This window comes from Myiozetetes cayanensis, unplaced genomic scaffold (genome assembly GCF_022539395.1).
Source record: "Myiozetetes cayanensis isolate MyiCay16 unplaced genomic scaffold, myiCay2020 scf19, whole genome shotgun sequence".
Taxonomy (NCBI): Eukaryota; Metazoa; Chordata; class Aves; order Passeriformes; family Tyrannidae; genus Myiozetetes; species Myiozetetes cayanensis.
Window position 1 is genome coordinate 9,918,048 of NW_026087400.1, and position 25,986 is coordinate 9,944,033.

At 43.9% G+C, this 25,986-nt stretch overlaps 1 protein-coding gene across 7 annotated transcripts in view; it reads left to right on the plus strand.

The window, feature by feature from the left end:
• Positions 1-302: 302 nt before the first annotated feature.
• Positions 303-25,986, plus strand: part of RIPOR3 (RIPOR family member 3) — a 45,702-nt gene continuing 20,018 nt past the window's right edge. Inside the window, exons 1-5 of one of the 7 annotated variants that reach the window (XM_050314087.1) lie at positions 303-382; positions 471-548; positions 1,284-1,366; positions 20,454-20,582; positions 23,987-24,133. In XM_050314087.1, the coding sequence (XP_050170044.1) occupies positions 20,482-20,582; positions 23,987-24,133 (248 nt within the window). In that variant the 5' untranslated portion in view covers positions 303-382; positions 471-548; positions 1,284-1,366; positions 20,454-20,481. Of the gene's footprint in view, positions 383-470; positions 549-1,283; positions 1,367-1,545; positions 1,678-2,158; positions 2,332-7,455; positions 7,536-10,412; positions 11,067-13,165; positions 13,183-20,453; positions 20,583-23,986; positions 24,134-25,986 lie in introns of those variants that run through there. The other 6 variants (XM_050314090.1, XM_050314091.1, XM_050314089.1 and 3 more) reach the window with 6 other exon arrangements.

Genomic DNA, 25,986 nt, shown 5'->3' on the forward strand with positions numbered 1-25,986 from the left:
TCATGTTCAGGAGGAAATGACAGTAACAGTTTTGGTCAACTGGTTGCATGGGGCTCCTGCAGAGATTTGGTGTTCTGACAAATGTCCTCCTGCAAATCCAGTTAAGTTGATTTAAACTAGTCCCAGAGTGCCCCACCCTGCTGTGGGACCGTCACATGGAATCAGGGAACTGCTGCAGCTCCCAGCCCGCGTTCAGTGCAGTTCTGCAGGAGCTGCCCTGACCCTCTGCACGGCTGGGGCTGAGCACACACCCATTGCTGACTGGGGCTGGAAAACCCGAGCACAGTGGCAGGACATGTAGCTGCTGCAGTTATAATTGCCAGGAGATCTTCAGGCAGTCAGTGTGATTGATCATAAAATCCCCAAACACCAGAAAGTCAAGGTAAGAGTTAGTAGAGTCACAATTATTAGAGTATATTCTGTACTTACTTGTACAAGTCCATGTGTTTGCATCTCATCTGTTTTCCTAGGTACGCCAGCTCTCGTGTCCATGGTGGATCACCACTGCCATTTCCAGTGCTCCAGGCCCCATCCAGTCTCAAGATGAGGTATGAAACCCACTTTTACTGCATCTCAGCACAGTTCTGTCTCATATATAAAAAACCTGAAGCGTCTGAATTATTGACTCAGCCAACTCCATCAGCCCATCTGTTTTTGTCTCTTACTGCTCTCCCTTTCATGTGTGTCAGTTCCCTCATGCATCTCCTTAAAAACACGTTCAGCTGTGCAAAAGATCTTCTCTTGCCTCTTTCAAGACTTTCCTTTAAGCATGTGCACAGAAAAATACAAATCCTAATCAACTTGATAAAGTACCGCAAAACAAAGTGGTAGCTCTGTCCTCACAGGTTCTTGGATGGGGTCTCTGGTCAACGGGTGCTTTGAGAACTTCAGTTTGTGTTTTATCCTCCTGAAACAGGGTGGGAGAGTCTGGTGTGTGTCCTGGGTGTTGCAGAGCATGGTCAAAGGGGGAGCAAACACTATTAGTAATAAGTTATCGTAAGGGCATGTCCAAATTCCGTACAGTCAGCTCTTTTTCCCTCTGGGGAGTGTCTGGCTTCCTGTGCTGTCAGTCAGTCAGCATGGGGAAGTGGTGCTAAAAACCGGGGGAAAATGGAAATGGATGAGCCACAGTGTAACCTGGGGTGCTCTGCCCAGGGCAGGGACGTGTTTGTGTGAGGTGTTCCTCAAGAGAGAGGTGTGAGTGTGGGGGTGCCTGGGGGCACATGAGGAACTGGGAGATTCCAGCCTGCTTTCTGTATCACAGCTTCACCTCTTTTTGCCAGGATCGCCTGGAAGGTGTCTACAAAGCCAGCAGAAGGCAACCCATTCCCGAGGAACGGTATCTGCCTGCAGAAGCAAGGAGGAGGTCAGTAGTGGGTGCAGCATGAAGGACTCGGAGCAGGCTTTGGTCAACAAAAAAAAAAAGAGAGCAAATTACATCTCCTCAGTCCTAGCAAACCTCTGGGAGGGTAGGATGGTGAGAGGGAGGAGGCAGTAGGAAAACGAAAGATGATGATTAGGATTGTATGACTGAGGGCTGTAAGGGGAGGGAACCTTTAAAGGGATAGTGAAGAGAGAGCGTGGGGTAAGGGCAGAGGAGGAGTGAGCAATGGATGGGGAAGATGGGAAAGGCTGGAATCTGGGCACTGGAGAAAAGGCCTGAGAAGAAGCAAAGGCGTAAGAGTTGGGGTCAGGGGAACGGAGGAGTAAAGGGCGGGGGGGCAGGGACGGGTGTCCCCGCGTGTGATGCCGGTTTGTCGTTGCCCTGCGGCGCTGTGGGGCCCGGAGTGGAACAGCTGGAGCGAGCGGGAGGGCGCCTGGGATGCTCCTGATTAATAGCAGAGGGTCCGGGCCGTGACCGCCGGCTCGGCATGTGCTGGAGCCGCGCGGCGCGTTCCCAGCCCCCCTGCCAGGATGAGGGGGGTCGGAGGAGGGCGGAGGGAGGGAGGGAGGGAAGGAGGGAAGGAGAGAAGGAAGGAGGAAGGCAGAGGCAGCGAGCGGGACGGGGCCATCGGCATCCAGCGGCAAACAAGCGCTCCGGAGCCGCGGCTTCCTGGAAGCGGAGCCCAGCTGGGCGACAGGCGGCGGCGATAAGCGGCGGTATCGGGGCCGTCCCGGCGGGCCCGGCCACTCCGCGACAGCCGCGACAGCCGCGACAGCCGCGACAGCCGCGACAGCCGCGACAGGCGCGCCGCGCTCCGCGCCCGCCGGCAGCGCAGGTAGGACACACCTGGCGCGGGGGAACCGGCGGCGGGCACGGGGCAGGGACACTCCGGGACGCGGGGCTGGGACGTGCGGGGCACCGCGGGGACACCGGCACGGCCTCGGCAGGTAAGAGCCGCGGGCACCTATGGAGGAACATGACAGTCACCTATGGAGGGGCATGGCAGTCACCTGTGGGGGGGATACAGTCACCTATGGAGGGGCATGGCAGTCACCTGTGGGGGGGATGCGCAGTCACCTATAGGGGGACATGTCAGTCACTTGTGGGAAGATGCAGTCACCTATAGTGGGGATATAGTCACCTGTGGGGCAGGTGATCTCCTGAGGAGTCTGCAGGCATCTGTAAGTGGACAAGCTTCAGAGGATGCTGATACTCCTACAGAGACTGCACTGGTGCAAAGAGGTTTGGTAGCTTTTTATCCAGGGTAAAGCTGTTCACACCAGGAAACACCCGGGGAGCACCTGGCTGGAGCAGGTGGAACAGTGAGAGCAGCAGGACAATGCCATCCTGTAGGGTTTGTGTTTTGGAGGTGTCATTGTATGGACTGGTTATATTTTAGTTAACTCTTTTTGTCTGTGCAGAGTTTACGTTTTATTTGCTCATAAATACGAATTGAGGTTTTGGGTCACAGCCCAGTTACATTTTGATTCACACAGAGTTTAATTTCCCCTTTTAAAAAGTGTTTTAAATAAGTTGGGCCATATGGAAATACAGTTGTTCATCAACCAAAGAAACTTGAAGGAATTTGAAAAATAAGGCTACATATTTCTTGAGCCGTTTCTTTAGTGTTGAACCAGCACCAGTGCTCAGACTCCTGATTCAGTCATTTCCTTTGCTGGGATCAAGACCTAATCCGTCTATACCTGTGTTTTCACAGCTGTAAAATGGGAGCTGCACCTACTGATGAGGTGCAGTGCATACACTGGTGTTGAGTGGAGAGGTACATCTGAGAGACATGTAGTGGCTAAAGGAACGTGTATAAGTGAAACTCTTTCTCTGTTGTGTCCCTTTGTAGTTGATCCCTTCCATGCTCCTTCTCTGAAGTCTGCAGAGTGAGTGACATAAGCACCACATGTATTAGTGCAGGAAAAGCTGCACAAAACCTGCCAAAATGGGCTGGAGCTGCCGTTGAGTGGCAGGTCCAGCCTCTTTATGCCCCAGGTCTAGAGAGAGATGTGTGACATCCAGCACTTGTGATCTGGTAGTGAACAACTAGCTTGGTAAAATTTTCCTGCAGTTAAGAGTCTGGATACTCTTTAGAGGAAAGAAAGGGCTTCCTTGAGGTGACAGATCATGCATCTGGATCTGGTGCTCCACTCTGGAGCTGCAGGGGAGCAGTGGTGTTTCTGTTAACAGCACGGAGCCAGAACCATGGAGATATGGGCCAAACAGTGAGTTATGTAATGGCATTCCCCAAGGGGTAGTGTAAAGATGAGATGATTTCCTTCTGTCAAGACAAAGAACAGCTGTACAGTTTCTCTACAACGTTCTCTCTAACCCTGGGTTTCTTAGGAGCAATCCAGGCAGGGAGTTGGGACCCTGTAATATCACATCTACCAACAGCACTTTATTGCCTTCCACAGCTAATTCCTTCACAAATATTCCTTTGCAATATCCTCATAAAGAGCCTCAGAAGTGGAATAGAGCCACTATGGCTAGAAAGGGAAACCAGACTCAGTCTGTGGGGAAGGGAAAGTTACAATCTTACTGTGTGTCTTTCTCAGGGGTTTGAGGAGTGATAATGTGGAGTTACAGAGCACCAGGACAAAACAGAGGTTCTGGCCATAGAAGGTTATACAAGATAAATCGAGGGAGGGAGAACTGTCTCAGAAGGCTTATTAATTTGTTTCGTTTGGATGAAATAAATAGAAAGACTGGAAGTGAAGGAGATATTTTATGTATAATGGTAGGTTTAATATTAGTTAAATCTGCACACTTGATCTTAGCCAAAAGGCTGAGAAAGAGGGAACAGACAGAGCTGAATTATCCAGACTGTTATTGCCCAGAACTGGATTTTTGGAAGGTGATTGGCTGGTGACAATCCAAAATTATACAGACAGCAAGTCGTGCAAGGGCCATCAGCCAGCCTTTAATGGCTACAGGTGCTCAGGCCCTGGCTTCGATTCCCATCCTCAGATGCTGCCTCCGGAAGCACAAAAGGGACATACATATTTATGAAATACCAGGTTCTATCCACTTTTTTCAACTTTTCCATTTCTGCTGCCAGTTTATTATCCCTGAGGACAGACTGCTTTAAACCAGTCTGTCTTCAAAGACAGAGTGGCTGAAAACCGTAATTTTTATTCAATTCAACTTTTTAGGGCAAAACTTGGTTTTCAGCCAATCAAGGCGTTTAATCATTAGTAATTTAGAAGGTCAGAACACCAAGATGATCTTGTGTTCTCTGTCACTAATACAGAAATACTTTAAGTGCAGTTAGCAAACAGATTTATATGTAACTGCTCTAGATTTGAATTTAGCTGTTTCAAGTTAAATAATAAAAATTGTTTTATGGAGAACTTAAAGTGCAATTATTATTGGAAAAGTGACTGTGTCAGTGATACTTTGTTATTCATCAGATATGTTCTTTCCATGAATTCGTCCCTGATCTGCTTGATGAAGTAGCAAAAATCCACTTCCATTATTTTTTTAACTCTTGTTGCTACAGGCTGAGTTCAGGGAGTGCTGTAGCCCTTGGAAATTGCCCTGGCCCTTGGACCATGAATTATGTCCATGGCAGAGTTTATATTTTGAGATGTCAGTCTCAGTTGCATGGTAAAATAGCCGTAATATCTTGCATTAGATTATAGTCATGCAGTGTGATTTAAGAGTTGAGAATGACTTTTCAGGATTATTAGTGATTAAAACCCTGTTCATTTGTTGACTGAGCAAGCTGAATTGGGGCTGTAAGCTTTTATTCTTGTTTTATTTTCCTGTCTCCACAACTAAGTTGTTCAGATGACACATCCTGAGATTGCTGATGTGCCCAAGCTGGGACGTCCAGGACTTACACCAAGCACCCATAGGTTCCTATGATTTCAAGTAAGGCCAGTAAAATCTATTGGTCCTCAAGAGCTTCCAGGATGCATGTTTTGGGAAGAATTTCTCCATGGAAAAGGTGTCCAGGCATTGGAAGAGGTGCCCTGGGAGGTGGTGGAATCCCCATCCCTGGAGGTGTCCAAGGATGTGGCACTCAGTGCTCTGGGCTGGGTGACAAGGTGGGGATCGGACAGGTCTGGGAAGGCTTTTCCAGCCCCAGTGATTCCGTGATTCTGGGAGGGGTAACTCCCCACAGGGGCAGCTGAGTTAACAGACACTCCAGGCATTCTGTGCTCCTGAAATACCTCCTCTGGAAAATGGTGATAATCCAGCAATGTTTACGTAGTGCTGGGGGATGATAAGAAATCAACATCAGTCCCTCTCCATTCCATAGGGAGAGTTATGTTTGAGATTAGGGAATGAACCGTGGTCCTCTTAGCTGAGTCCTTCCCTCACCTACCTCACGTGGTAGAAACAGCAGTAGCAAAGCACTCATCATTTTGTTGAAAAAACCCTGGCTTATAGACAGCGTGTTTGCCATGAGAGTGTTCTCTAACCCTTGCTGAAATGTTTTAAAACTTGTAATTTTCAGCTATGCATAAATGTCTGTAGCTGATGTTCTGTGAAGGCAATAAGGGTGACCTGATTACGTGGATTCACAGATCTCTCTCTGCTGCACATTCTTGCAGACCAGAACAACAACATAACTTTCTTCTTTCAGGATAGTTAATGGTCTGGCCCAGAATTACAGCACCAGATGTGTTTCCACAGAAACAATTTAAAGGGAAAAGGAATTGTGAGCAAATTGTCTTTCTCGTGGAAAATGTTTAAGAGCCTCCCATTGGTTTCCATGTTTCTGTCCATGTGTGTGCACAGCAAAGAATTAGGGACAGTTTTGCTTCTTGTTTCAATACATCTGTTAGTGGTTTAAAATGCTGTATACAGGGCTGAAAATTGAAAAATATTCTATTATGGGCATGACTTACGTACCTCAGAGACATTTTTTATTAAATCCTGACTCATTTTTAGAAACTTTTTCCTTGAAAAATGTGCAGCATGCTATCTGATTTACTTACCTCCACTTGCAACATGCTTTGGAAAATATTTCCAGTAATAGTTGTTTCTGTGAAAGTAAGGAAACATTTGACTTTATAAAGTTATCCCAGATTTTGATGCTGAGAATTAGTATCACATTTTACTTACTACAATTGACATGCTGACGAAAAGAGGGAATGTTTACAGGAAATATTTTGATTTAATCTTGCCTAGGAAGCCTTAAAGTAGCCAAAACCCTTGATTTTAGCTGGCATTTCTTTTTCTCAAAATAGTGGATGCTCTATTAAACATATTCCTTTCTCAACTATTATGAAAATATTTGTCTGAACAAAATGCAACGTAAATTACCTTAATATGTCTTTTTTACTCTTTTGACCACATCTTTGTCCTACAGTTTTGCATTTTGTTTGGGGACAGGAATGAGAAAAGCATCCAGGAAGGCCCCAGCCCTGGGAAAATTTAAAAAAGACCAAGATTCACACATAAAGAGATTTGTTTCCACAGTTCCTTGTCATTTGTGCATTTGGGAGGTCTTTCTGTGTGAAGATTTTGAAATGCTGCTGGTTGTGGAGTTGAAGGAGACATAATTGATTTATCTTATCAAAAGCCAGGGTGAAGTTTGTGTCTCTTTGGAATGATGGAAAAATTTTGCCATAAGCATCTGTATGTACAAGATGCCCTGTGATCTGGGAGGGCAATGGACACACAATGTTCTGCTGAGAAAGCTTCTCTTCCTATTTGTTTGTTTAGTGTTTCCCACTGTGGGATTTATGGTTATTAAATCTTTTCCCATATAGCTATCTTTTTAAATGCCCCTCAGTTTGGAAATACACAATTTGTTCCCTTTGTTACTCATTTTTATACAAATCTGGGAGGGATCTTCACTTTTCCATTGATGAAAATTGTTTCTAACAGAAATATCAGAATATATCCAGGTATCCCAGAGTTAGGAGCAGTTACTTATGGAAATAGTTCTACCTATTTCAAGTGTCCTACAGAGCAGAGCAGTGGTTTGCAGTCTCCCAGCTCTGGAGCTCGGCTGGGTGCCACGTCCCACATTTGAGTTCTGGCAGGTTCACAGGCATGTACATCACCAAACAAGATCTGCCAGGCCGATAAGGAATTCATTTCTCTCTTGCATTCCTTATTCAGGCAGAACTCCAACCCTGGGTGTGGAAGGAATGCAGAGCTGGGCCTACAGCTTGTGTCTGCACAGGTTAGAAATGAACTTCCAGTGTAAAATGGGGACTGGAATCTGCATCCATGTTTTGCTCCAAGACCGCAGATATTTGCATCCAGGTTTCTGCTTTGGGTGCTCTTTGGGGCGTCCTTATGTTTACAAGGTGATCCAAATGTCCCCTTAATTAGTTGACATCTCTTCTGTTTGATCCCATGAGAAGGTAGGCTGGTCTTTCCTTGGGCGGTAGAGCTTTCCCAGACAGACCTTGTAAACTGGAAATGTAGGTACTTGTAATTTTCTTAAAAACCTCCTTTGGGCTGAAATGTCTTGGGATTGGTTTCAATCCAATATTGAATAAGACTGGAAAGTCTGAATAATGTCAGTTCAACTGTATTTGAGTTATTCAAATACATTTTAAAACTACGTACTTTCTACTTACGGTTTTCCATAATTCTCTGCGCTTATATAACCTGTGTTTTATTATTTAAATTACCGAAGACTTGAAGAGGGAAACATAATTTCCCAATACTGGACCTGAACAGATAAACAGAGAGGCAATTCAAAGGCCTCAGTGTGCTTTAAAATCTGAATGTTTACTGCTTTAGTGTTGGCATGAATAGGTTTATATTTCTACTAGTGCAGAAAAAACCCGGTGTCAATAACCTTCAGTTCACCCGGGCACTGAATTTCTGCAATTCCTCCATTATGTAACTGAGATTTTACAAAAAGGGTTTAGAAGATTTCTCCAGAATATGAGCAAGGATTTTCTTTGATGAGATCTGTAAAGTTAAAATGGTAGGCCAGGGGTTTTCTGAAAGAACTGACACCCCGAGATGTTCCCAAAGCACGTGCGGCTGTTGGAGCAATCATTGCACTCCAGTGTATGGATGTGGCTGAGACTTGATCTCCGCAGAAAGTTCTGAGGCTTGTCTAAAGTTTTGAAGGAACTGATCTGTAGGAAGTTGGTTACCTGTTTTTTGCAGTGGAAGACAAAAAAGAGCAGGTCAAGAGGCTGGCTCATGTCTGCAAACACCTGGTTTGACTCCACGTGTAACACCACAGCCTTGGGTACATTTGTTGTATCAATACATGTAACTGCACCTCTCTGTGTGCCTTTACAGTGCTTTCAGTGCAGCAGCAAATGCCCAGACTGTATGGAAATCTGTCACTAGGCCTTTGTTACTCATTGTCTGAACTGGAACCCACACGGGGATCTCCAAGGTAATGCCACCTTTGAAGAGTCCTGGCATGTAGAAAGCTGACGGGAACTACTCCTTCAATTAACCACAACTGCCATGAGACAATAGAGCTGGCCTTTGTGTAACTCTGCTGAACTCACTGGAGCTTGTTCCCAATTCCACTGAGGCCCAGTTGTGCCTCTCCCTTTTTCTGAAGGGTTTACATGCCAATGTGTTGTGCAACCGATGTAATTTGTTAACAAATAGAGAATTTAAATAACCTTAGAAAATCACAGGCATCCCTGCTGCCTGCAAACAAACAGCAGAAGTGCAAAACATTTAGGGAGCAGTGCAAAGTATCTCAAAATGACCTGAGCTTGGGTTCTTCAAGAACAAACCCACAGCTGTAAGGAGCTCATGCTCTGCAGGAGAAGGCTTAGGATGAGAACATATACTGTGTGTTCTGGTGAGACCTCCAGTCCAGACATAATTTCTGTGTCTGTTTTCTCCAGAGCTGTAGTAACACATGAGGAACCTTTCCTCCTTTGTGTATGAGTTTGACTGCTTCTAGTTCCTTTTAAAACAATAAGTGAATATACTTTGACCTGTAATTGTCAAATTATCTTTACAATACAGTAAAACTGTATCTTACTGTAAATATCTCTCGAGTGAGCCAAGTCAAATGGAGCAAAACACCATTTTTCTATTAGAACATTGAATGCACTGACTGCCACTGCTGCTGTAACTGTGTCAGAATCTGGATTTAATTCTGGACCTGAATTAGTGTATTGTTGGAATCACTTGTCAACATGTTTTCTATCTGAATGGCCATTTCTGAATTTTGAAGATCACCCAAGGGTGACTTTCTGCCAGGAAGTTCTCTGGCCTGTGTATTCTCAATGGCAGTTCTGTGGAGGATCACAAATGTGAGTTCATGAGATCAATGGTCCATATGCTGATGGTTGGAGGGTCAGATTGCAAGTGTGGGAAAATTGCCAGGGGACAGAGAACATCCCAGGGACATCCTGTTCTACCTCCTGCCTCTCCAGCCAGCCATGGTTCCCGGTTAATGGGCAGGCTGGTCACTGCTCACAGCAGCTTTCAGCATTTCAGACACTGCTGCCATCGGCTCAGGCCCATCTGGCAGGATGCTGAGGATTATCTCTTTCACAAATCAGGCCTCTCTGATGCCAAAAGGGGAGATCAGTAACATGTAATGCCTTTGATATCACTGGACTCATCACAATACTGAGATTTAACTGGTTTGCCTGTGTGTTGTCCTGAATTTAATGCTCTTCGCAGGTTTCTCATCCATTACCACGACTCCTTAAATTATCAGTCAAGGAGGAGTTGGACTTGGTGATCCTTGAGGATCCCTTCTGACTCAGGATATTCTCTGACTCTATGATTAAGCAGTGTGAGTGTGGATAAGGCATTTGACCATCCATTTCTGTGTTCCCTCTCTCTGCAGCTCCAAGAACTATAACAATGCAAAGCTATATATAGTGACTATAGAAGTGACCATATATAATATATATATTATATACATATAAAATAATATATATATAGAAGTGACTATAATAATGTCACTTCTCTCCACAGCATATTCTGAAGGTGGCTGTTGTTTGCCCTCATTCTGTTGGGGCAGTAGGAGCTGATGCACTAAGGATCAGCATTATTTGGATAGCTGAGAGGTGCTGGTAGTACAGACAGTGTTCACAGTGGAGGATTTTTCATGATCTGCAGACTGTTAATACCTTTCAGACTGCACTAGTTGTTTCAAAGCAGCAAAGCTCTCTTGTGTAGTTGTGTAGATCTGTGTTACAAAGTTTCTGGCATAGCTGTGAGCACTAAGAGGAATGTGAAATAATGAAACCCATACAGACACAGCTATGCTGGCTGAACACCCCTCTAAGAACACTCCTTTGCCAGGATTGCCTGAGTCTTCTGGGGAGAAAGGTAGAAACAAACTGGCAGGAGACCTCAGGTCTTTCTCCTGTTGGAGTTTTGTTTGGTACTTACACATAGATAGATGCTGAGTAAACCAGTCCAAGGTCTAAGAAAAACTCCTTGTGATGCTGAAAAGTAGGAAACACTAAGCAGATGTGTTAGTTGCAGTAAAAGCTTTGAGTCCTCAGGGAACAAACAGTTGGGTTCACAGTCTTTGAAGGAGACAGAGCTGATTGATTTTTTTTTTTTTTTGTGCACAGAGCTGAAATGCATTTTCATGAGTGACTCTTGCCGTGTTTGTTGATGATATTCACAACATTTCAAGGGACCTTAAAACTACATTAACTTTTGGCCTAAATGTTGAAGTGGTTTGATCTCGACTGATCCTGCTGAGTGGCTCCTACTTAGCACTTCCAGTTGTCTGCATTTTTTTTTTGCAGTGAGTAGCTCTCTGTGTGCTTGGGCTGGGTGTTGTAGGGGGGCCTGGCATTTCTAGGAATCTGCTATCTCTGGCAGAAGTCTTGTTACTGTCAGTTATTGATAAGTGGGAAGGTAAACATGTGGCTGATTAGGCAGTGCCCCTTCAATGGCTGAGCACCAGTCTGATTTCGCTGCACGTAGTGATCCTGCAGAGAAAAATTCTTCTACCGCTAATGAATATTTTAAGGTTTTTTTACTGTATGATTTTGGTTATAATGTACCTACTTCTTGCTCCCTTCTAATGTAGAGGTTTTTTTTCCTTGTTTATAAATTTCAATATATTAGAGATATAATTTCCTGGCCTTGCTAGAAATACTTCTGAAATAAGTATGGCAACTATTTAACCTTTAATGAATATGAAGAGGGAGTTTTCACACGACCAAAGAGATTCTTTCTATTTGCTGACTGTGAAATATTTGAATTAAATAGCAATAACAAAAACACAGTGCTGAAGAAAGGAGGTTTACAAAGGCCAAGGCAGATCTGCAGTCAGTTATTCTGATGGAAGGAACCACCACTCTCCTTTGGAGATGTGTTGTCAGAACTGGCTTTGTGAGCTCTCCCTACCCAACTTGCAAGAAAATAGCTGCTTTAGAAAAACCACTTGAAACAGTTGTCTTTGCTAAGATGCTTTCTTTAGGCTGGAATAGAGTGAAAGGGCACTCCATGAAGTTATGAGCATTGTAGATTATGTAGTGTTTCCTGGGCAAAAGATGTCCACAAGTCAGTACACAAGTTTGGCTCTTCTGATTTTATAACTTTCAGAGACTATTGCTCTAATTCTGTTTAGGCTTGAAACAATTCAAAGCTGTCTCTTAGGCAGGACCAGACTGACAAAACTTGACTATCTGGTTTAAAAGCAAATGTGGTTCAGTTTAGACTGCGTTTTGCTTAACTGCTCACTTCACCATTTGTAGCTTAGGACACATTAGTCTTTCAGCTGTTTCCAAAGCCATCTCCTTTTGCATGTTTAATATCTAAGAACCAATTAGTTCCATTTTGTTTTCTTTGGATAGTTTGCAATTAAACATTCTTTCAAGTGGGCTTTATTTAGCTAATTCTGTCACAAAAATAAGCTCTGAGAGAATGAAGAGAAGTTCAAGCTAGCCAATGTTTATTTTTATTATTAATAATTTATATTATGGTAGTCCCCAGGGGAACTAGGGCCCCACTAAACCCAGTTTACTCTGCATGTAATGACTGTGTCTCACAAGACTCTTTTTTTGCTGCTGTGGCTCAGTGCAAGGAACCCCCTCTATGCCACAAGGAACCTACTGATGAAGGACACAGAAAGACAAATCAAGAATCATTTTTTTAAAAGAAGCTTAAGATAGGAACCAGAGGGAGAATCTGATGCATCTTTTCTCTAGAAAGCCACACTAATGCATTTTTCCAGCTGGAGTGCCAAATGATGACCTCAAAGGTCTTGTTCATTGTGTTATGGCAATGCTCCCAGTGACTTTGCTGGGAGCAAGATTGGGCAGAGAAGTGATGGTCCTAAAAACCTTTCTGAGCTAGCAGCAGGAGACACTTTGTGCTTTAAAAACACACTGATGGGCAAAGTTAGTTTAAAAATGTTCATGTTCAGTCAGATCTCTATTGGAAGTTTTGGTTTTCGCAGCATCAGTAGTTTCACACCTCAATAATTGGTCTACTTTATGTCTTACAGAAAGATGCAGAGTCTTTTCACACCTGCCAAATGCAAAGGTGACCCAGAGCCAAACCCTGGGCTTCTGTACATAGACTGCTTTGAACAGAGCTGCACAGTTCATGTCCCCTGAGGCTCTGCCTGCTCTCTGTGGGACTCTTGTGTGAGTTCAAGGGTAGGAGTGACACTGGGATGAACAGGGCTGGAGGGTGGAAGTGCCTTCAAGCCAGTGCAGAAGTGCAAACTTTCCTCATCAGTGGAATCACCATCCTCTTCCCCTCTCTTTATGTGGAAGCATCAGTCTTTGCAGTACTCTTTCCATAATTCCAAAGTCAAAACCTAGACAGAAGTTTTCCTGACCAGATTCCTGTCCTCATTAGTTCAGTTGAAAGGGGGTCAGACATCTGGTTCCAAGTACAGCTCTGTGGTGAGTATGGAGGGCTTTTTCTTTCCAGAGGGGAAAAAAAAAAATCACTAAATCTGGCCATTTAAGACACAAATTTTATAGGAGCTAAAGTTGGGCTGTGCAAAGTTCACCTCATTAAAAACAAGCCCAAACCAAATAAAAGCAGAGAATAACAGCATAAAAAATGTGGACCCTGAATGTCAGAACATGTGTGTTAGGAACTGGTAAGAAGGGAAGGGGAAAGTACAGATATAGCCACATATATTCAAAGTCCTTGTTTTTTTCCACAAGTAGATTTACATGCTTGTGGAGTGTCTAGAGAAAGGGGACATCAGTGTTAAGAATGCTATGACAGCTACCCTAATTTGTTAGAAAATATAATGACTTCAAGCCTGTGTTAGAAGATACTGAATAAATTCAGCCTAGATTAAATGTTCCAACACACCAAGTCATTCTTTGACTCTGCAGTTGTTAGCTGGCTCAATGAGAGACTTTCTAAATTTTCTTGAGTTTGATATCTCCTTCTAAAAAATACACTCCTTTTCATTATCCTAAGATAAGTACCAAGATTCACTAGCCAGGACTGGAAATACTGACTTTGAAAGGAACTAACTCTATGTCTACTCAGCACTTAAGACATTATTTGGCTTTAAAGTATAAGCTTTTTGTCTCATCTATTTCTCTCTTCTATGACATTTGGTAAACTTTTCCTCTTTTTCCCCAGTGTTCCTTGGGATACTGATCCTAATTTAGCAACTTTATTATTTCTATGGCACAAGAATTGTCTTGGTAACCTTTCTGGGCATAAACCAAGGTTGCCATAGGAAGTGGACTTGATGCTTTAATTCTTAATAAAGGGACAATTTTCCTGATCAGACAGGTAAATGACAGAGCTTGTCCCACTTCAGAAGCACTGGGATATTGTGATTCACAGGGTTCAAGTTTTGAAGATAGCAAATTACATCCTACTTACCGCTGAACATCAGATTTCACTATTACTGAAGTTTGTTGTCTGCTCTGGTTAATATATTCTTCTCAGTGTAATAATCAAAACATTTCTCTATCCGTCGTGGTGGTTTCTGTTGAAGCTTAGCCTTTGGACTCTCCACAGCCCTAAGGCTGAGATAAAGGACCTTCCTTATTTCATAATACACCTGGCAATGGGCTCCTGCATTAGAAGGATGGGTGGGTGGAGACATGATCACACCTGATAAGTCTGTTTGTAACACTCATTCAGGCACAGACTGGGGAAAACAAGGAGAATGAGGTGTGTGTGACAGAGTCATCATCCTTGGGGCTCATAATTAAGAAGAAGGAACGTTTCAAGGCCAGCACTGGTGGGACTCAGTGCATAGGCAAGTTTTCTTTTGTCACAAATGGAAGAGCCTGTTCACTTGTAAACTGCTCTCCCTCAGCGCCATCTGCTTCTTCCCATCAGGAATTTGGGTTTCAGGATCCATTACAGCACAGCCAACTGCAGGCTCAGATTCTGCCAGCACTGGGAAAACTGCAAGTCAGGCCAGCCTGAGGAGCCTGCCACATTCCTGAGTCCCTGATTCAGGCTTGCAAGTTTGTCATCAAGTTGGAAATTGAAACCAGAGGAGTTAGCAGCAAGGCCTGTGCTCCCAAATCAGCTGGTAATGGGTGGGTTGCCCTGTGCCTTTCCCCAGGAGGAAAGCCAAGCTCCCTGCAGGAGCCTCCCAGCACCTGGAAGAGCTGTGACACAGGCATGGAAATGCCACCTGGCCCTGGGATCTGCCTCGGGCTGGCAAAGGGGGAAACCAGGATTTGCTTAGATACAATCACTGCTCCTTTCTTATCACAGCACTGCCAAATGCCACGGTGGGATTTACAGCCAGCTGTGGTTCCAAGTGACAGATTTCCGGGAGGGAAAGGGCCCAATCTGTGGGGATGCTCCATGCAGAGGTCCCCTCTGTGCTCTGGGTGCTGCTGCTGGTGGGAGGCACAAAGTGAACCCCGACACCAGGCCTTGAAAAATAGTTTCCAGGTCATTAACTGAGTCAGGCCAGCTTCTACTGCTGGATTCTGCTGGGAATCTGGAATAGGTGGCTGATGAATTTCCTCTGGATGTGCACACTATCACTGAGAATAGAACTTGGAGCTGTGTGCTAAGATGGAAAGGGATTAGAAATACAGTAACATTTTGAATCACAAGCTTGAATAGCAGCTCATCCCAGGCTTGGAAGTTGAGTCCTGTCTTCAGAGCACCACCCTAGAAATGGGTCCATTAGAGACACAACCTCCAGCACAGGAGAACCTGTCTGAGAGCAGCTGATGATGTTTAAATATATTGCTGCCTGGGAAACCTGGGCTCCAGGACTTCATTTCCAGAAGCTGGCATAAACCCATGCAAGGTTTAATGACTAAAGCAATAACTTGGATCAAAGCCCTTTATCTGATTTTCTTTTAATGGCTTGAGTTTGGCCAGGAGGAAAGTATGGCTGATATGCAGTATTTAAGTATATACTCAAGAGCTGAATCTGCCTGGATAAATTCTGCTGAAGTGCCAAAGTGAGTTACACACTGAAGACTCATCTTTCTAAAGAATGTGTGCTCTGAATGTAATTCTTATTAAAAATCAATTAACCAGCTCCTAAGAGCCTAAAGTACCTTCAAGAATGGGATTATATTCCTGAATCATGTGAGATTTTCAAAATACGACCTGACAGATGTAAGTTTGGTGCAAAATAAAGGGCCCATCTAATAATCTGAGCTAAATAGGTTTGGGTCAAGAAGTTCTGTGGAAAAAGAGCAATAAAATTTACCTCTTAGTACCTCAGAGATGGATGACAAAAGTACTGAGGGAGGAATTTCCAAAAAGCTCACCACAGGCAGTTGTTTGTCTCCCTTACCTCCATTTTCACAAATCTGTTTTACCAGAGAAAAGCTAAATATCAAAACAGGATTTGTTTGAAGAAAGGATCCCTATTTGCATGTAATGTTGTGTTAAAATAGCTATTCTGAGGTGTATTTTGAGATCAAGGGCACTGTCTCCCTAATTCAAATGACTTTTCTTCCCTAGAAAAATAACCAGTTCTGCCAATAAGTATATAAATAGAATGTTTGTCCAACTGTTGTACAAAAATGCTTAAAATTTAAGGGGTTGTAATGATAAATTTGGAATGTTTATCCAGCACAGTAGACATTGCTACTGAGGTCAGTGGGTTTTTGGAGGAATGCTGGAGAGCAAAGATTAAATACAGTGTGTCTGTTCCCAGTGGATTCAACACTGCTGTGCCCAGGGGTCACTTCACTCCTCACCCAGCCAGCTCCCTACCCCTACCTTAGGAGTTTTGAATTTTATAAAACCACGCTATGAAAGATGTAGATTCCATGTGGCAATTCTGCAATAAACCCATGTCCAGTGCTGTGCAGAAACCCACTAAGGGGAGTTATTAATGACTGATAGCTTGTCTGTAGTTGTGTTTATTTTCTGTAGTGACTAATAGTTTAGATGAGCAGTGAGCAGCAGGTACTGCCCCACTGGGGAGATCTGGCTGTCCAGGTTGTCAGCTCTGTGTGTGCCCACAATGAGCTGAGGGAGACAAAGTCTGGGACAGCTTCTGCAGACACACAAGCAGGAGAAAGTGTGTGTCTCCTACCCAACTGCTCACTCACAGTTGGAGCACCACAAACTTGAAGGACACACAGATTCTTTACTGTAGCAGCAGTTCACCAAGGTCAAGTGAACCTCTCGGACGTACTGACACAAAAACATGGCCACTGATTTAAAGCACAAAACACAAGAAGAAATATTTTGCAAGAAGTCAGTGAGTCATATTTTCCTCATAAAACTGCTGAAACCATTGTGCCCAGAAACAATTAAAGATGTGACTAGGGCTGGAAAAGTTTAGCCATAAACACAAACAGACCCCAGTTTTTTGTTTGTAAAGGATGAAGGTCATTTGGCTTGAGGAATATCCTAAAACTAACAGAGACAGAGCAGAACACGCAGTTTGTGTGTCCTCACTGCTGCACAGGAGCCCCAGTGTTTGGCCCTACATGCCTGAATACTTGGTAACACCAAAAGTTAAATGCCAATAGTCTGTTAGGGCAAATCATCAAAACAGGGGCAAACAAACCTACTCCTTTAATATGAAAAAAACCCAACCTTTTTTGATTTATATTAAAAATACCCCTCTGAGACCCAAAGGCTCAGTCCTACAAAACTGATACTGAAACATTTGAGTGGATGGGTCCCTGGCAGTTGAGGTGTGTGCTCGACACTCACGAGCTTTATAGGAATTTTTGAAGGCTCCATGGTTTTTGCAGTAGTTTGGTGTTTCATTGCCCCTGGCAATAGACTCCCTCATTGTGGCCTGATATTTTTGTGCTCTGCATATGCCAGCTCCTGCCCAGCTCCTGTCCTTGCATCCTGTGCTTGTGGGGAAAACGGAGGAAGTTCCTCTACTCCCTTGGGCAGAACCCCTGTATTTACAAGATTTGGAGACTTTGGCCTGCACAGCGGAGCTTGCAGGTGAGGAGACAGATTTGAACTGAGATTTGTTGTGGGTCCTTATCTGATTTATCCTTTCTACCCTAAAGGGGGGATAGAAATTGAGATGTGTCCAGATGCTTTTTCTCAGGGGCACTTGTAGCATAGCTCAGCACTTCATTCAGTCACTCCAGCTACAAAAACCCTCTGTTTAAACAACTGCATTTATAAGTCTTTCTTATAAATAAAATGTTGTCTTGACATCCAACTTATGGTCCTCTGCTCAGAAGTGTGAAGGGAGCTGTCAAATTTCTAGATTACTACAAAAAAATATATGTATAGGTGTGTACCAAGAGGTATTTGACTTTGTGGACATTATTTCAGAGTAAGAAAGATGACCCCTCTAATGGTGCTTTCCTAACGTGACTGAAATTCCCTTCACTCCTGGGGAACTGGGGAAATGTGCTTGTGAGTCGCTCTGGGGAGTGGCTGTGTTAGAGCAGAGTGACACGGTCAGTGGCCTCGGGACTGAGCTCTGTGCAGTCACAGAAAGGAGATGACCCTGAGGAGCTAAAATGCTTTTGGCCATGTCCAAGTGAGGCCCAAGTCATCTCTCACTCCTACTGATTTGCAGCAGTACAGAAGTACATTTGATTTATAAACACACATGTGGCAGCAGAATCGAGACTGGGCAGTTTGAACGATTTATTTCTTTCCCCAGCTGAGTTTTGGGGGTCTGGATATTTCCAACATAATCCTTCACTTCTAGACTTCAATGCCACAGAATTTTCTTCAGGAGTCTTCGCATCATTTTCTGCTTTCTGTTCCCTGCCAAGGGCCTGCCTGGTTTTGTTTGTTCCATGTCTAGGTGCTCCAAAGGCTGTCAGTCTTTATGCAGGCTTTAGAGGTCCTGTAAAATTAGACAAGCTGCTCCTGCACTTTCTTCCTCCTTTTTACCCATGAACTAAGTTTCCCAGGTTAAAAGAGCTGACAAATAGATCCTGGGAATCTGGCTTAGGCTTGCTGAGGGATGTGGTCAATAACCATGAGGCTATTCCTTTTATTTCTTCCTTTAACAGCTTGTTATGCAATTACATTTTTCAGTAAGTTGCATGTTTTTTCAGGCTAATGATCCTTTTGATGGGGTGACAGTTCACAGACTCACAAACATCTGAAAACTAGAGGAAAGAATGGAAAATATTTTGAAACTTCAGCTGTGATATGATGCAAGTACAAAGTCTGATTAAGGGTGTTAAGGAGGATCTTTTCAAAGGAAGAGTATGTAAGTGCTGTGCAGTTTGATTAAAAGGTGATTTAGATGCACCTATGTTTTCCATGTAGCAGATTTCCATGGATACTACTGAGGCTGTGGAATCCCATGGACTTTGATCCTCTGAGATGTGAAATACCTTGCCATGCTCAGCACCTCTGACAAACCAGTGAGCTTGCGAAGCAGGCAGCTGTTTGGCTCAGATGTATCATTTTCACATCTTGTTCTAAAATGTTCTGCCTGTTTTTCCCAGATGTTTTCAGGAGCTTGGCACAGCCCATAGAACAGACAAAGAGTCTTAGACCTCAGCCCAGGGAATTGACTGAGTGGCTTCTCCCAGACCTGCAGTCTCACTGCAGGATCTCTGCTTCTGGAAATCCAGGGCAACTGTTCCTGCTTCGGGAGATGATGATACCTAACCTTAGCCACTGGCAGTAATTTCTGTATTTGTAGACTAGTCCAGAATTAGCAAAACACCCTCCAAGCCCGTTCCTCTCGGGAAGTACCTCGAACCACTCAGTTCTCATGAGTGGAACTGCACTCTGGAAGAGCAGTGAGGAGGTTGCTTTCCAGGTTAGTGGCAGAGCCAGGGAAAGAGCCTTATCTTGACATTTCTGGCCTTCTGTGTGACCATTGGTAGCCATGCTAGAGGGAGCATCCACTGATGGAGTTCAGAGCTCGCTGTTCTTCAGAGCACACTCCATTATGGGACAAACATCTGCATGGCCACAGAGAGCCCTTTGTTGGAGTTTGTACTTCTCCCTACAAATACATTCTGCAGCTTTTTGTTTGACCCAGTTTTACTCAGTTGTGGTGTTTACATTACACCAGCTTGAGGGGGGAAGGAAGGGAATTTTTCTGTATATGAACTGTCCGGGTGATTTTCTACAGCTGCTTTGAAGGATATGTCTGTTACTTATATTGGGACTTGGATTCTATAGACACATGGCAGAGAACACAGCTCTCCAGAAAGCCAAAGAGTTTGACTGATGGAAAACAAGAGAGCAATCCAAGAGAAACCCTGCCAGAGGAGGAGCATGAACCTGAAATATACTGTTGAAACCAGACTTCTGCCTTGGGCTTAAGCACCACACTCAGCCAATCCTACCATTGACTGCAGTGTGGCCCTGCACACATGCAAGGAACTGCTTTTTGGACCTCACTAGGTCTGGAGCTTAAGTATTGTTCTGGCATCCATGCTGGTTTGGAAATACACTGGTTGGCCTGGACTCCTGAAGCAGTGGGACAATTACAGGGTTTTTAAAAAATCACAAATGGAGAGAGCCTGTGAATTGAGGCTATTCTGGCTTTTGCATAGTGAGTTTGTAAAATCAATCAGAAATTGAAGAGGGCATGAGAGATTTCATTTTAGACTGTTCAGTCCCTCATTAATTGTATAGTGGATGGCAACAGAGGAAACGGGATTTGCAGGCAAGTCCTTTTTTTCAGGTTATTCTCCTGTTTGCTGTTTTGACTTTCCCCTTCCATGCAGCTCAACCCTTGCAGCAGCACGAGCCTGAACTGCCAAGAAGGTTTGGACTCATCTGTTTTTGTGTTTCATTTCAGAAGCCAACAGACTCCCTGACTGGGAACCATGTCTGTCAAACTCACCTTTGTGTCCCCTGGTGATGGGGGTGGGATCAGCAGGAGCTGCTCCTTCACTGGGTTCAGCACGGTGCAAAGCAGAAAGCTGGCGTAAGTAACATCCACAACAAAGCACCTGATCCTTTGGGCAGGAGCCTGGGAATGGAGTTTTTAACCTAAGGCAGCTCTGAGTAGGTGCCATTCCTCAATTTTCATCTTAAAACTACTGAGTGTTGCCATGGGTCACTGCTGAACAGCTGTACTTCAGCCCAGACTGTCTCCCTGCTCTTCACACTGCACTGCAGGGATGGTTGGATTACAGAGGGTATGGATCAGACTGTCAATAGTGTCCATTTCTGCTGGAAAAATGAAGGGCTGCAACCCTTCCTGCTAGCAGCCAAATAGTGACTGATGACTAAAGCCTTCCCAGTAGTTATGGCAATCAAAAGCCTTCTAGAGCTTTAAACAGATGGGGATGCTGATGGTGAATCCTGGCAATATCTGTCACTGGAGCCAGCTCAGATCCTGCTGAGTTACTGAAGCAGAGCAGCATTTCATGAGAGGAAGGGCTGTGTCCTGGCAGTGCCACAAGGGAGAGGGAGGAAGGGAGGAATCAAACGGGCCAGGAGGTCACTGCAAACTCACAGCTCTCAGTAACAATCCATAATCCAGCCAAGGCTGAGCCCAGCCTTCAGCTGGGCTCTATAATTGCTAAACCATCCTGCACTGATCTTCTCATTTGGCTTTTCACAAGCTGTTGGGCAGCATTGCTGTGTGTAGGTAGCTGCAGCTTTTCCACTAGAAGTGCTTTTTCTGAATTTACCAATCCTGTAAAGCCTGTTGAGTGCTTTTAGGAGATATGATACACAAATGTAAAATTAATATGACTGCCAGTGCATGCTAAAATAATATCAAAGGGAATCATTTAGCAGTATCATACAGAAGTGTTGGGAAATATGCCCCTTGGAATATTGTACTCAAAAACATACTGTTGTGTATCAGGAAAATACCTGAGTCATGTAATGAAACATCTTACCAAAGAACCAAATGACTGGATCAAACTTCTAGTTAAACACAAAGTAGGACCAAAAAATGAAATCCCAACATGATTGTGACACCATCAAGAACTCTTCAATTTGAATAAACTGATTTGTTGTGGAAACTGAAAATGAATGTTACCCCGAGCAAAGATCAGACATCTAAAATCACACCAATCACTAAGATCTGGAGAAAAACTCTGCCAAATGATATAAACAGACTTGAGTTTAGGTGCAGAGTGGGAGTTCTAGCAGGGAAAGGCTCTACCAGGAGCAGTGTTGAACAGCTGTGTCTGCAGCAGGGGTATGAGTGTTCCAGACAGAGGAGTTCATCTGTCCCTTCAGGTTATCCTGTTACTTCTTGCTGCAAAGGTTTTCTAACCAAATGCCTCTCTTTATGCATTTTTAAGATGTTGCTTTTCATCATGTAAGTGTTTAGACAGACAGTTTTGCTCAGGAATCACTGCAATAAGGAAGATTTGTGTACTTAGACACTCAGTCACAGCCCAGTGAACATGAGAGCTTTCCCCAGCATTTTTTAATCACCCTTTCCTAACTTATCTGTCCCTCAGGCACTGTTGCAAAACACAGCAGGAGCCTGCAGGGGCCCTGTGCAAGGTCTGTCCAAAGGATGACACACAAATCAGGTCCACATGGACATTCTGAAGCAGATGCTAAATATACTTTTGCTTTCCTTCAGCAACTTCCTTTTGAGCCTCTCAGTCAGACACACGACTTGGTATTTCTCCACAATGGGCTCCACAGGAAGTAAATATTATTACTGTTATCCATAAAGTGGGAAATCTGATATTGAAATTATGAGGTTCACAAGGGAAAGCAGCAAAGCAGCATCCAGCTTTTAGCTACTGGGCCCTCCAGGCCCACGTCAGCCACTGAACTTTTGTATGAAATGTGTGAAAATGGGATTCTTACATCAGTGCTCGTGGGGGCTACAGCACTCGGTGGGAGATGCTGAGGAAAAGGGGGAGTTTGGAATCCCAACCTGTGTGGATGCAGTACTTAGATGTTGTACTTCCAACTGAAGGGAAGTGATTTCCTGAATTTAGGATCCGCAGTCCAAAAATCTGAAGGTGAATTTCAAAGTCCTTTGCTTTCCAAAATGAAACAAAACCCAGGAGTAATTTGGTCTGTTTAATTTCAAAATACAGGATTATCTGTCCTATATAGTGTCTTGCTAATTAGAGTAACTCATGGAATGAGATGCTATTTCTTCTTAGCATGAAAGGATTTTAAGTGATGAACCTTCTAGGGGACTCTTTCAACTGCTGTTGTTGGCTAGACTGTCCCTTCCAGTGTTATTCCTGCTGAAACCCTCTCAAAGATTCATTATCTTAATAAAGAAAAGCAATATTAATGCAAGTTTCTAATTTAAGAGTTGGGTTCCTTGTTATAGGCAACCTGAGCTCCAAATGGTTTGGTTAATTAACACTTTACATGAAGATAATCATTGTAGTGAAGAAATCAAATATCCAGTAAAGTTTGGCAACACCTAATTTATCAGATTTTTTGCAGAACATATGCTAAAAAATGGAGGCAAGTGGACATTTAGGATGAGGATAATTAAAGTAGTTACTCAAGGGTTTCTATAATAGGAGTAGGGACAGCTCTCAGGTGTGTTGGGTCTGGGCTGTAATCACCAAGCTCAAGAATCTCCTTAGGCCTCCAGTCACATGCCTGGAACTTAAGTCAAGCCAGTGCTTAAGTGGTAAGCCTGTGGAAGTTGGTAGTTTTTCCAAGTGACCTGAATTTAAAATAGAGATTGGAGAGAAGGTAGAAAGTTCCTGAGAGCCACCAGTTGGCTTGGCTTGCTTTGGTAGATTGGGAAAGCTTAACTTACAGGGATTATTAACAAAACTATATAAAACCAGCCAAGACTTAGAGAAGTATTTAGATAGAGGTAAACCAGGGAGGAATCCTCTGCAGAGAGCTCCTTTTCTGGTTTAAATGATGTAAACATATATATAAGTAATGGCTCAGAGTGTTCTAACTCTGTAGCTTGGCACAAAATATCCTCTGTGTGGGACTTCTGTTGGAAACAATATTTCATTTTGGTTTGTAGCTGCTTTTAAAAGTAATTAAGGGAGGTGTCAGATGCTGAAAAAACACCTTGATGATTCTATCTTGTATGCAATCTGGGCTGGGTAGTTTGCTTTTCAAAACTGTGGTGGGGCTCTGAGCCATGGTTTAAATGGATGGAGTGCAGGCAGAGGAATGGCCACTGTTAAAGGTTTTTATGTGAGCTTGAGCAGGCAGACCTTGAGCAGTTGCCAGCAGTGTGAAGTTTCTGATGTTACCTATGAAAGTGTTCCTGGTGTGTCCAGGAGCTTTGTTCTTTGAGTAAATGCCTGTGGAGTTGGACATACAACTTGCAGCCTGGAAGCTTCGTGGGTTGGGCATCTCCCTTCTCCCAGGTGATGGGGTTTGCATCTTCCCTGTATTTCTTTTCTCTTTCTACAGCAAGTCTCTCAGCAGAAGCTCAGTGAGATCAAGGATGTCTCTGAAACCCCCCAAGGCTTATAATTCCCTGCAGAAGGGGGCACTGATCTGGGATCCAAAGCCACTGCAGGTGAAGAAAATTTTTGAAGCTTTGAAGAAAGGACTTAAGTAAGGACTTTTTAAATATTGCAATTTGCCTCACCTCGTCATGCTGCTTAACTCTGTCTGTCACTGTGCTCTGTCTCTGGGGACCTTGTAAAACAAGTTCCATTCACTCCCAGTCTGCTTGCAAGCAAAATGCTCTGATGTTTTCGTTTTTCCCAGTTTATTACACTACTCAAAAAACTCAGGGACAGATAGAACTCAGTGGGGAGATTGTCCATGTCCTGGGGAGCAGCTGAGCTCCTGTGAGGAAGGGAGGCTTTCCCAGCATGCAGGGTGGCAGGGCAGGGATGGGACAGCCAGGCCTGGGTGGTGATTGGCAGAAAGTTTCTGGAAAGGCAAGTATGTGGAGTTTGCTTTGACTCAAAAAGCTGAATTAAAATCGAGTGCAAGTGAGGGTGTGCCCTGCAAGGACACAGTGGGGAGGCTGGTTCATCAACCATTTCTATTGTCCCTATGCTAATTAGGGAGCACTTGCAGAATTAGCTATTCTAGGAGGGGTGGAGGCTTTTTGTTTCTTTCTTCCTTTCTTTTTTTCATCCTCTTTTAATGGAATTGTAGTCTGGAGTTCAAGAGTCATCTTTGGGTGTCTTGTAAGGGAAGTCTAAGCAAGTACACCTGAAAATTTCAGCTGACTCAGGGTGATGAAGCAGAGCTGCAGTACAGCTCCATCTCCTTATGGAGCTGTAAATAACATTCCTTTGCTGTAAATGTGGCATTATTTCAGAGTCTTTATCAGGGTGGACTGCACAGCCACTGCTGCATCAGGGCAGACTGGAGTGAAAAGGCAGGAGACCAGGTGTGCCCACTGGCTCTGTCTGTCTGGTGTGGGGTGTTTGCAGCAGACAATGGGGAGCAAAGGGTGGGCTGGGAGCCTGAATTCAGGGTTTGGGGAGGGTGGCAGTTACCACAGAGAACACTGATATTATTCAGTGCTGAATGGGCCAACAGGCTGTGGGTGAGCAGAGATGGCCCAGAAGGGCTGAGCCTCCCTGGGTGACTGACACTGCTCTGCCCTCAGCAGAGTCCCCGGGTCTTGTGATACAAAAATGCACATCTTAAAGCATTACAGCTGATGTTGATAGGTCCATCTGCTACCACAGAGCTTCAATCACACCCTGCAGCTCCTGTCAGAAGATAAAATACCTTTCCTTGGATGTGTAAACCCTGTAGCTCTTTCTGCTGGCATCCTACTAACAGTTCCTTCACGTGTGTTGCTGCTGTCCTCAAAATGTTGCTACTGTATTAATTTTGGTCACAGATTTTTTTCTTAAGCAAAGAGCATAAAATGCACTGTAATAATACATTGTAAAGTCAGATGTGTCACATTTTTAGTCCAGTAAAAGACTATGAAGTCTTAGCCCTAAAAATATCCAACACCGTCTTATTAGAGGATTTAGATTTAAAAGAAACTATGAAACCAAATGTTTTTGCAGAGTTTAGAATTTATCAGAGCTTAGGGAGGAGAAACCATAAAGTGGATCAGAATTTGTTCCCAGTTTTGCAGTGAATACCATAGGATCAGCCTCTTGCCAAAACTGAGTAGCAACTAATTGACTGAAGTAACCTACAGAAAACAACTGTATCAAATAGCAATGCAAAGTCCAAATTTTAAGTAGATGCAGACAAAGTCCACTTGGTGCTGGAGTGACTTTGATTTTTAGTGCAGAACATGTTTTACGTGCCTGTTTCTTTATAGCTAGAGAAAATAACTCTTTATTCTGTTAACCATCTGGGTGCCGTTCCATCAGGCTGGTAATTCCAACATGCTTAAATCTAAAAGTGAGGAAGCTTTTCTGAAAGGTAAGTGAACACTTTTCTGCCACCAGCCTTGGCTACTTCTGCACTGAGCTGTCGAT